The sequence below is a fragment of the Ochotona princeps genome, chromosome 11 (genome assembly GCF_030435755.1).
Source record: "Ochotona princeps isolate mOchPri1 chromosome 11, mOchPri1.hap1, whole genome shotgun sequence".
NCBI lineage: Eukaryota > Metazoa > Chordata > Mammalia > Lagomorpha > Ochotonidae > Ochotona > Ochotona princeps.
In genome coordinates this window covers 44442776-44455173 of record NC_080842.1, presented here as the reverse complement: position 1 = coordinate 44455173, position 12398 = coordinate 44442776, and the positions used below count along the sequence as shown (strand labels likewise).

At 42.7% G+C, this 12398-nt stretch overlaps 1 protein-coding gene across 2 annotated transcripts; it reads right to left on the bottom strand.

Annotated features, from left to right (window-relative positions):
* Positions 1 to 3260: 3260 nt before the first annotated feature.
* On the bottom strand, positions 3261 to 11899 carry COMMD8 (COMM domain containing 8). Of its 2 annotated transcripts, XM_004579120.4 has the most exons (5): positions 11774 to 11899; positions 9091 to 9246; positions 7580 to 7732; positions 5300 to 5455; positions 3261 to 4131 (listed from the first exon to the last, which is right to left on the bottom strand). In XM_004579120.4, the coding sequence occupies exons 1-5, from the start codon at positions 11837 to 11839 to the stop codon at positions 4111 to 4113; spliced, it is 552 nt and encodes a 183-aa protein (XP_004579177.2). In that variant the 5' UTR covers positions 11840 to 11899; the 3' UTR covers positions 3261 to 4110. The 2 variants fall into 2 exon arrangements, with proteins under 2 accessions (XP_004579177.2, XP_036352766.2); XM_036496873.2 differs by lacking the exon at positions 9091 to 9246 and having other exon boundaries at positions 11774 to 11839.
* Positions 11900 to 12398: the final 499 nt, after the last annotated feature.

The following is a 12398-nucleotide window of genomic DNA, read 5'->3' as shown; positions in this document are numbered from 1 at the left end:
TAGATTATGAGCTCCTGATTTGAGACTCAAAAATCCATCTACTTGGGAATTTACTGAAGATAACACACCTACAGAAAGAGGCAAGAGATTAAAAAATGATGAAAAGGGTAATTCACTGGAAAAGAAATTCAAGACAGACATGCACGCTGCAGCAGAGTACCCAACTGTATGGAGCAAACATTGACAGAACTGATAGAAAACACAACTCCCCTCCACATGTACAGACAGAAAATGACGATTTCCTTCCAAAGAGAGCCTTATGGAAAAGGGGACAATATGAGTGACTTCAGAGTGCAGGAATCTGACACATACTGACTCCACCAAGTAATCAAGGTCAATGTCAAATCATAAACCATGTTAATAACATGTATCAATAATAGCAGGCAAACTATTACTTTAACTTTTATGATCTTCCCCTCTAAAACCTGTAACTACAGTCTAATCATGAGAAAAACAGGACCTGTGAAAAATATCTCACCTCCACTCTTAAATAAAACCCATAGTACCAGAAAGGGAATTCTGGAGAATTATCACAGCAAAGGGAACCTAAAGGTACCTAGTTAAATGTGATATGGCAACTAGGATGCAATCTTGAAAGAGGAAAAGGATATTAGGCAAAAACTCAGTAAATTATGAAAATCCATAAACACTGCATTATTCATTGCAAAAAATATGTTGTAGTAATGTGTCACTAAACGAAAAAATTATGTGAGTTATTTTAATCTATTTTTTCACAAATCTAAAATAGTTCTTTAAAAAGTAAGATTTATGGGGTGTATGGGGAATATATCTATAAAACATATTAAGGTGCTTTGAAACTGTAAAAGTGTAATTAAAGGACAAGATGCATTTTTTTATGAACTTTAGGAAATAACCCTTATATATAGGATAATGCACTTGAAATCAGAACATTTAAAGAACTCTAAAAATCTAGTACTTTTTTTTTAAGATTTAGTTTTTATTGCAAAGTCCAATATATAGAGAGGAGAGACAGAGGAAGATTTCTGTCCGATGATTCATTCCCCAAATGACCACAATGGCCACTGCTGCACTGATCCAAAGCTAGGAGCCTGGAACTCTTCCGGATCTCCCACGTGGGTGCAGGGTCCCAAGGCTTTGAGCCGTCCTTGACTGCTTTCCCAGGCCACAAGCAGGGAGCTGGATGGGAAGTCGAGCTGCCAGGATTAGAACAAGCGCCCATATGGGATCCTGGCGCGTTCAAGGCGAGAACTTAAGCAGCTAGGTCACCACGCTGGGCCCTGAAAATCTAATACTTAAAAAAAAAAAAAAAAGTAGTCAAATAAAAATTGGGCAACGGATCTGAAACTTCACCAAGCAGGGACAGATGGAAAAATTACATTAAAAGATGTTTATTATCATTAAGGAAGTGATTTTTTTAGAAAGATTTCCTTATTAATTTGGAAGGCAGAGTTACAGAGAGGGGAAGACAGCAATCTTCCAACTGCTGATTCACTCCCCAGTGGCCACAACTGGTAGGGTTGGGTTACTGTAGGAATCATTTCACCCTACAGTGTATTCAGAAGAATGCAAGGATGTTCATAGTATGTTGTGCATTATAAAAGCCAAGAACTTGTCAACCAAAATATCTGTGATTGGTAAAATGATAAATTAGGGCAGAACTCTGCACCAGGGATAGGCACCTGCCACAGTGGTCACTGCATGGCCTGCTCATATATGCTATCAGTCTCTGACTTGGAGCCCTGGTTTTGCTTCTAATCCAGGTTCCTACATATTCACACTCTTACAGGCAGCAGGTGAAGCTTCAAGTCCCTGGGTCCCTGCCACTCATATGGAAGATGTGGGTAGAGTTCCACTATACTGCTGGCTTCAGCCTGGCCCAGTCCTGGCTATTTGCAAACATCTGGGGAGTGAACTGGTGGCTACCGGATATTTTTCTTTCCCTTGCCATTCTTTGTCTTTCAAATAAATTCTTCCTAAAGGTTGTTTTGTTTTTTCCCACTTATGTGCTTTTACATCAGTTTGCAGGACCACACGTGGAGCAGCTAGAATCCAAACCCAGTGCTATATGAGATGACAGTGCTGCAGGTGAGTACTTACTACGCCACAGTGCTGGCCCTTGAATACATTTTTAAAAATATATCCCCAAAATCTACATTACACTACTTCTCAACAACAAAAACAAGCTATTGATCTGTACAACAAGGATAGAACTCAAAGCAGTGGTTAAAGAAGTCAGAGTCAAAATGAAGTATATACACCAATCAACATGACAAGCAATCCATTAATGGTCCCTTGCAGAGGCATCAGGAGCAAGGACAACAGAGCAGTGGGAGGTAACATTCAATAGCTATCAACATGTTTCCTAGCATGACTTTGGCAATGCTTGCAGAGGGATGCCTATATATGTCAAAGCTCCTCAAACTGCACACTTCAAATGTACACAGAGCATGGGGCTGTGCACACATTAACCCTCAGCATGCCATGTGGGCACCAGTTTGTGTGGCTCAAGTCCTTGGATCCCTGCACTCAGGAGGGAGACCCAGAAACAGCACCTGGCTCCTGGCATCAGATCAGCTCAGCTCCCACCTCTGTAGCCACTTGGAGAGCGAAGCAGCAAATGGGAGATTTCTCTTTCCTTCCCTCTGTGTAACTCTACTTTTCAAATAAAAATAAATCTTTAAATGTTTTAAAATATGTACAGAACACAAAGCAAAACACTAAGAGTTCAGTGAAGCCATCAGATATGCTAATGAAATGATGCCATGTGGGGACAAGGGAACTAAGCAGACAGGGTTTCGTCCTTGCACCAGAGACACACACTGCACAGAAGGCTGGAATTCACAAGAGATCCCAAGATCGGTGCCACCCGTAATGCTGGTCTACAAACTGCTACGGCTGCATGACACAAGGACTTTGCCCAAGAAGGTAAAATCAACAGGCATGCTGAGCACATTAAAATCCAGCTGGTATGTCTTCATAACCAAATCTTCCAAATAAGGAAAGCAACATGCTGATGAATATTCTGGCCCAAGCTTCCTTTCTAATCCCTCACGTGTAACAAATCCATAAAGCCACACTTCTCTGCACACAGTGAGTAGCACTGTTTAGGTCACATTCACATATTCCCCTCGTCAGCCTATCTTCATTTGTAAGAGGAAAACAGCCGTAACTGCCCTGGACCCCCTCAGCAAGTGCCGCAAAGCCTAGACCACAGGCTCAATTCCCTCATGCAGTTCCTACTACCACTCATGCGAAGTCATTTGAAACCAAGCAACACATAAAAATAAAACTTTTTATTTCTTCAGAATGTTTGTCATCAAAGTTAAATGAGGTTAAAAAGTTTGCTTTCCAATGAATTTGTTAATATTCAAAAGAGTTAAATTCAATATTAAGAGTCTATAACAAAAACAGACCTTACTCTTGTCTGATATTTGAATATACCATACACATCTATTCCTTTTATTAGATCATAAACATCTAACCAGACACAGAGATGTATATGTAACGATGCTATTCCATTCTCTTTGTTCTAGATTTTAGTTTAAATAATTTCAAAACTCAAAGTCTTGCACACCAATTTGCTTTCTCCTAATCAAAGAATTTTTCTCTTAAGAAACATTACACTTGGTTACCTTTCCTTTGAAATATAAGAAAGATATGGAATGTCCTGAGTTACAATTGCAGCTTATACATTCTTCAAGAAAGTTGTTTTTAAATATCACAAATTAAGTATATATTCATAACACGTGTCCTTGCTATTCACATAATTCTTTAAGCAATATTCAAGTATATTTGTGCTTTGTACGCTTACATTACTTTAGAGCCTACTTTGTTTTCAATAAAATTATATATATACAAAGATTTTTTTTCAAATACTTAATAACTGAGGCAAAACAATCATGAAAATATAAACTGGTACTATGGCTTTTTCATCTTTCATGTTATGCTCTTCCTGTCAACCACGTAATTTCTTGCTCTTTCTGCTTGAAATCGCCAACACTGCTGCGTGCTCAGCTTGGTGGAGAGGTCAATCCAATGCAAGGGCTTCTGAATGAGCACACAGGATCCTCTCTGCCATGGGAGGGATAGCAGTGTACTCTTGTCAGCGTGGGTCTTCGACACTTCCAGTTACTTCAACTGCAGGACCACCTTCAAACACCAATCAGGGAGGAGGGCAATACCAGATTAGACCACAATGCCGCTGCTACCCCTAAACACAACAAGCACACAGCAAATATGTGCAATAGGCAGTAACTGCTAACACCAGCCTACCAGAAGCTGGGCTCAGAATTATTCAGTGTTTTTGCCAGGTTCTGCCACACAATGCTTTAAGCATACACACCACCCACACCACTCCACCCAAAAGCAAGTCAGGTTTGGACAATTCATTTGGTTACTCAATGCATGCATCATTTCAGGAAGATACTAGAACATTTTAGCCAATGGAGAGGATGGGGAGAAGTTGAGACACATGAGGGATTTTAAAGGGCAGGCTGAGGAAGGTTGACTAGCAGCAAGAGGAAGCCAGACTTTATCGCTGGTGAAAATGCTGAGCAATAATGAAAGGGCATGCCTCTACAAAGAAAGTTACTGCAATGTCTTCCTCACAGCAACCATTTCTGCTGGTTAAGCATTATTTTTCCCATTTATGAAATACCAGGAGTAGTTACTGTCAATGAGTCACTCCACTGGAAACATGAAGTTTGTAGACCTGCATTGTAGACCTGCCATCTTGTCTCAAACCAATTTTGTCATAACCATTACCAGCCATCATTTGTCTCCTATATTACTTTGTCTACTTAAATAAAACTCTTCTTTAAAAAAAAAAATAACTATTTGTTTTAATCACTAAATACTCATTAGCATTAATAAATCTCATGGTTAAAAAAAGTTATTGTTATCAACAATAAGCCCCACAGCAAAAGAAATGCAACTGTTAAAATTGCACCACCATTCCTTCAAAAATAGCTACAAAGGCCAGAGCTGAGCTGACCCAAAACCAGGAGACAGGAGCTTCTTCTGGGTCTCCCATGAGGGTGCAGGGTACCAAGGCTAGGGGCCATCCTCCACTGCTTTACCATGCCATAAACAAGGAGTTGTTTGGGAGATGGAGCAGCCAGAACATGAACCGGCATCCACATAGGATCCTGGTACTTGCAAGGATTAGCCAATTGAACTAGTGCCGGGTCCCACCTGTTAGTGCCTTGGCAGGCCCAGACAAAATGATTTCATGGGCCTTACATGACCCACAGGTCTCCCCACACCAATACTATTAACTAAAAACCACTTAAAGCATATGACAAATTAAATCAAATACCTTATTAGCTGCTTCCAAGGAAGTTATCAGATTCTGGAGCTCTTCTTTACTCATTTCAATAGAGTATGGTTTTACTTCACCATTTTCTTTGACATCTAGATGTAGGTTTAATAGTGGCATTTGTAGTGTAGCAATCTTGTCACTAGAAAGTGCAAGCTGTGTAAATTTAGGGAAAAGAATAATCAGAAAACAGTATGCAGCAGAGTTTAAAAATAATAGGATAGCAAAAATTCCTACCGAAGGAAAGTGAAGACGAGAAGGTGAAAGAAAATTAAACCCAGGTCATACGACAAACAAAGAGAGAGAGAAAGAGAGCGAGAAGAGTGAATAAAAGACAACAGGTAAAAGTTAATAATCAGTCATCAATTCTGCAGCAAGTGGTACCTAGGTAAGAAGTATGCATGAGATACACCGAGTTGGTCCAAAGCGGCAAGAAAAATGGAGAATTCTTAAAGAAGGTTAAAGAAGCCAAAAGCAAAGAACACCAAGTATAAAGACAAATAAAATTAAAACTACCAGTAAATTCTCAGAAATCAAGATACTTAATCCATAATCAAGCAAATAACATTATCAAGATACCATTACCAATGAGAGCCAGTCAACATATTTACCTACTTCTCAGTTTCTCCTTCCAGAGTATACTCATCCTAGGGCAGATGGAAGAACTGAACACAGTATTCATGGTTTACACTTGTTGAAGCAAGTGCTGAGGCGTCAAAGGCAGATAGCAAAGAGAAGCTCAATTTTCCTTGAATCTGAGCTAGAAAATTCCTAAACTGAATCTTGTTCAGAGTGTCAGTACTCAGATTTCAAAAGCTTTTTGCCCAAAAACAAACTTATCTCTTAAACTTATTTGTTCTTCATTTCCAAGACGTGAATGGGAGACAAGCACAGAGGAGACAGATAAAAGGAGACAGCTCCCTTCCACTGGATTTAATTTCATCTTTCAGGAACTTTTTCCAGTAACCTTTATCTCCTTCTCTAACCCAAACAGAAGACTCTTGATATCTGTGATTTGGAAACAGCACTGTAACATTGTCTACCTTAGGAGAATCTCACTACTTCATCTTCTCTTCTCTTCTCTTCTCTTCTCTTCTCTTCTCTTCTCTTCTCTTCTCTTCTCTTCTCTTCTCTTCTCTTTCCTTCCTTCCTCCCTTCTGTTTTTCTTTCCCTCCTTTCCTTTCTTCCTACTTTCCTTTTTTTACTTTTATGTTATTAACTACATTGGAAAGCCAGATTTACAGAGAGAAAGATCTTCTATTTGCAGGCTCACTACCCAAATGACCTCAACAGCCGGAGCTGAGCCAATCCAAAGCCAGGAGCTGCCTCCAGGTCGCCCACATGGGAGCAGGGTCCCAAGGGTTCAGGCCGGGCTCTACCTAGGTCTTCCTAGGAAGCTGGATGGAAAGAAGGGGCTGCTGGAACAAGAACCAGTGCCCATGTCGGATCCCAGCACTTGCAAAGGGAGGATTGGCTAGTTGAATCATCATGCTGAGCCCTCCTCAGTATTTCTTCAGAAATATTTCTCAGCTTAGCCTTGAATATTTTAAGTGCATGAAGAAAATATTATTTTAAGAAGGAATTAAAGCCATTTCCAGATTCTCAGTCTCTAAGTTCTTCCCTAGGCTGAATTCAAACTCATCTTCTTGCAAATGACATACCGTAGCCTTGTCCTAATCCATGGAGTCATGGGGAACACACCTATTCCTTCATCCATACAACTTTTAGAGATGCCTCATTTCTATTAGGTTTCATCTTTTCCAGCAACATGGGCTTGCATGTTCCAAAGCAATTTCAAATAGTGTAATTTTAAGTTCCCAGACACACTTTTTTTCCCCTTGGGTAGGCTCTAATTTGTTTAAATATTTCTTAAGTTTGGCATACAGAATCAAAAAGATTCAACAGTCGAAACAGTATGTTAGCGCTATAGGAGCTATTGGGGCTAAGTTGTGAAGACACTGGTTAGGACATCTGAGTCTCCTATCAGAGTGCCAAGGCTTGATACCCTGGCTCTGCTGATGACTGGTCAAAGATACAAGCTGAATGTACAATACCCTACCATTCGCAGCTTTTAACGACTTCTAGATTGAGTGATTAATACAATATTATTCATAATGTAGACATTCAAGTCAATGCAAAAGAAACAATTTACACGATCTTTGGTATTTCTCTAGATCAGTGTACTCTCAAAATAACACAAATTTGATACATATGATAAAAAAGTTTCTTTATATCCAAAAACTTAAAAAAATACATACTCATAAATAAGTGGATTCTCACCTTTAACTGCCAATCAAAGTCCTGTAGCTGTGCAGACGAAATATCAACTATTTCTCCTAACAGAGTCTGCTTGACTTCATCTTTCCTACTTCTCAAGCATTTCATGATAGCTTGCTGATGAGATGAGCTCAACTGATTCAACTGCTGGAATACCTATAAAAATACAAATAATTGGTTAGAAAATACAAAGGCTGCTCAGAATGCAAAATCATAGCTCTACTCTCACACAACTTTTAAAACAATAATAAAAGGGGAAAAACTCCCATAACTCAAAAAAAAATACAAAACTATCAAATCAGTTTTAACAAATTTCTGCAAAACAGTAACTAAAAAGAAACCAGCCAGGATATAAATACATCTGCAATGCACCAAAGCCATGGCTGTACAAACACAGCACACTATACAGCCTGGAAAGCAAGAAGCATCGCAAGAAGAGGATGATAAAGCATTAGAGCAGGTGTGCGCATTGGTCAGATATTTCTTTATGAAAAACGATTTAATTCAAAGACTGAAAAAGCCAGGTCCATAGAAGGCTTCATTTCTCTAAGAACTCGTGCCCAGATACCATCAAATTAACAGGATAATCAGAGAGAACTCCATTTTTTAAAGTGAGCAACTTTAAATATACCCAAAGAATTGTTGATACAGATGCAAAACCAATTCAGTGGGAGACATACAGCCTGTAATCTTGCATTTCACTTCAAGATGTCTACCCTGAAGATGCTGACCCCGTGAAAATACACCTGCCACGTTAACTTCCTATTTCCTTCTGCATGCTTTATATCAGGAGGGGGGAAACCTTTTTTTCCACTAGAAACAATTCGCTACTTCTAACATTACCCTCAGGTCATACAAAACTGTTGACTCACAAATGAGCCTGCTCTAGACTTCCTGAATTTTGAGTTCTGCCTGCAGCTGCTGCAGCAGGGGCAGGACAAAATGAATTTGCAGGTGGTTGGCAGGACATTTCCCACCACCACTAAACGTTTCACAATTACAAGAACAATCAAAAACAAGGCTACAAAACTTCAAAACTTCCACAGCCAGATTTTCCACTTAGAGCTATATGAGGACTTATTGACAACAGTCTTCAAATTACATAATGCTCTAAACAGTAACTTAAAAAAAAAAATTGTGATGGCCTAGTGGCTGAATCCTCACCTGGCATTTGCTGGGATCCCCCTATGGGCGCCAGTTCTAATCCCGCCTGCTCCACTGCCCATCCAGCTCCCTGCTTGCAGCCTGGGAAGGCAGTAGAGGATGGCCCAAAGCCTTGGGACCCCTGCACCTGTGTGGGAGAACCAGAGGAAGCTCCTGGCTCCTGGCTCCAGATCAGATCAGCTACAGCCATTGCAGCACTTGGGGAGTGAGTCCACAGACAGATCTTTCTGTTTGTCCTTCTCTATATAGATTTGCCTTCCCAATATAAAAATAAAATAAATCTTAAAAAAAAAAAAGCTGGACCTTACTTATTATATATTATAAGGTGCAAAATTTTGGAGGGAAGTTACCTCTTCATCAGATAAGTTTTTACCCACAACAGCTTTGAAAAATTGTGTGATGTCTTCTAGAACGTGCTTCCATTCTGTGGAATCCCAAACGTCATGATAATCCTGGTGGAGAGGGTAAGCTCGGCCACAAATGCCATCCAGTACTTTGTGAAGAAGCTATAAAAAAAAAAAGGGAAGTATGTAATGTGTGTAAATAAATTATAAGACAGACTTTTCCTTGTGACAAGTAACTATGGAGAGAAGTTCATGTTATTCGCAGGAGCAGCTGAAAGTGACAAATAACAATTTGGGGGACAACATTTTGCACAACAGGTTCATCCACAGCTTGTGACACGGGCATTTCCTAGCAGAGTACAGGTTCCAGTCCTGGCTGCTCCGCCTCGGACCCAGTTCCCTGCTAAAGAGCTCAGGAAAGTGGAGGTACTTGGGCACCTCTCCTCACGGGGAAGCCCTGGCCGGAGCTCTTGGCAGCAGTCTCCGTCCATTTCCTTTTTGTTGTTGTTGTTAAAGATTTACTTGTTTTTATTGGAAACACAGATTTACAGCGAAGGAGAGAAAGCTCTTCCACCTATTGGCTCACTCCCCAAGTGGTCGCAAAGGCCAGAGCTGAGATGATCCGAAGACAGGAGCCAGGAGCTTCTGGGTCTCCCACATGAGTGCAGAGTTTAGGCCGTTCTCCACTGCTTTTCCCAGGCCTCAAGCAGGGAACTGGATGGGAAGTGGAGCAGCTGTGACAGGAATTAGAACAGCTGGCACACAAACCTGTGCCTTTATGGGAGCCCAGCACACGCAAGGCAAGGATTTAGCCACTAGGCTATTGCACTAGGCCCTCATGCATTGCTTTCTATCTCACCCTAATATTAACAATGGAAACCAGAACATGTCTAACTGAAAACAGTGATTAAAACTGAATTTGGGATTAAAACTGGGCTGTGTGGCTCTCAGGTCCATTATTTTCCTGTTCAAACATTCTGTTTCCTCAAGTGCAAAATGAGGATGACCCCTCTTCCTGCAGTGCTGTAAGGATTACATGAGAAAACATGCAAATCACCTCTACAATGTATTCAACCCACTCAGGCATTCTTGCTAGGGCCGCTGCTGCTCCTCGACGAGCTGGGCCTTCGCCATCTCCTGAGAACCTGCTCTGCCAGTACCATCCCAGGCAAGCATGTCCCTGTGCTCTTCCAGGGGCTATGTGTATCTTACAGGAGGAGTAACTGACCTCAAATAACCTAGAAATAACAGTGAAGCAGCGAGTCTTCCAGTTCCTTTCCCCCAATCATATTCCACCCCATTTTAAGCAAGAACAACTTCCTTAGAACCCCACACACAGGCCCGGCAGGGTGGCCCAGCGGCTAAAGTCCTCGCCTTGAATGCCCCGGGATCCCATATGGGAGCCGGTTCTAATCCCGGCAGCTCCACTTCCCATCCAGCTCCCTGCTTGTGGCCTGGGAAAGCAGTCGAAGACGGCTCAAAGCCTTGGGATCCTGCACCCACGTAGGAGACCTGGAGGAGGTTCTAGGCTCCTGGCTTCGGATTGGTGCAGCACCAGCCTTTGCTGTCACTCGGGCAGTGAATCATCGGATGAAAGATCTTCCTCTCTGTCTCTCCTCCTCTCTGTATATCTGTCTTTCCAATGAAAATAAATAAATCTTAAAAAAAAAAAGGAACCCCACACACACATCAGGTGAGGCCCTAGCCAGATCTGAGGCATCCACCGCACAAGCCCAACATTCAAACGAAAGGGTCTTTGGAGGCAGACACCGGGAAGTCAGAAGCCACAGGGTAGGTAGGGTCGTGGGGCCTACCCAAGGAGCAAGACTGGAGACCCGAAAGTCAGCAAGAGGCTCAAGAACACATCTGAGCCTGCGTCCACTTTTCCCACTGATCCTGGGCAAACGACTCGAACTCCGTACTGATGCTTCACTGTCCTGGTTTGTAAATCACACCCCAGATCAGCTGTGACCACAGGCGGCAGACACAAGACTGAAAGATTTTCGGGTTTGTTTGGTTTTTTTTCCCCTGGATTCCAGCCGCAGGTTGAGTTAATTCCCTTCTGCCTCCCACTCCACCTCCAGCCCCCTACTTAACAGCAAATGGAACACAGAGAAAAGGAACGCTGCTTTTTCCGGATCTCACAAGCCAGTATCTTTCACACACTTGAGGCACCTTGGAGGTCACGAGGATAAGTTGGCCAATAATTGGGCTTGCTAGCAGTGCTTCCCAAGTTTGTTTCTGCCGCACGGACGGCTGCAGGACAGCTCACTAAGGTACCCACCGCAGCCAGCCGTGCGCCAACCGGCTAGGACGCCTAGCAGGTGGAGGTAATCAATGAATGAAATGTACAGGATCAGGCTGCAAACCACCTACTGCACGTCCTAAGTTCCCCAAGACTCCACGGCCCGGGTCCCTGACTGCTTCAGGCAGCAGGTGGACCTCCCCCATTAGGGTGCAAAGCGCTCGCAGCTGCAGCTGGACGCCCACGTGCGCCCACGGTCCCTCCAGCAGCCAGCAAGCTGGGGTGCAGAGTTGGTAACCCAGGCCTCGGCCGCCTAAGCACTCCAGGGGAAGCACAGGCTCATCCACCCAAAATCGCGCCCCTTCTCTTCTCCCTTCTCTGGCCGCAGCTAGCGCGACTCGGTCGCCCCTTGGCTGTGTGCTTGACAGCAGCCGCCGCTCTCACCTGTGGGCCCAGCTCGGCCGGCAGCTTCTGCAGCCGCCACAAGGGCGTCCCCTCTTCCGGCTCCATCCCGGTGCGAAACTGGGGCGCGGTCACGTGACAAATACGGACTTTTCCAATTGCGAGGATTCGCCCACGTGACTCCCTCCTGGCTGGGGCGGGGCCCGGGGACGCGGCAGTGCTCATGCGCCTGCGCGGAGGCTCGCCCGCTGCTTTTTCTGTGGTGAGGTTGTCTGTCAGGCTTTGCTTTGTTGTGGCTTACTTTGCTGTACGCTGAAGTCAGCCTTGCAAATCTCTGAACACAGACTTTGCTCAGTCAGAAAGTCGTCTAATGAAGGATGGCCAAAAAGTGCACCCAAGTTGCCAGGGCCATTTTCTTGTTCTGAAACGTTCTGAATTGGAAGATAAATGGAAGGCTTAAGGTAAGCAAGATTCACCCCAGTAAGAAGGTAGTGTTTGCTCCTCAGCTACAGATAACATTTCAAACAAACAACAAATTAATATTTGGTTATAAATTTGCCCTAAGTATTGCATGGTATGTACCTAAAGTGAAACATTATTGATTACCTGTAGTTCAAATTTAACAGTTACCGGTACATTTTTTTTTTCTGCCAACCTTAAATATATC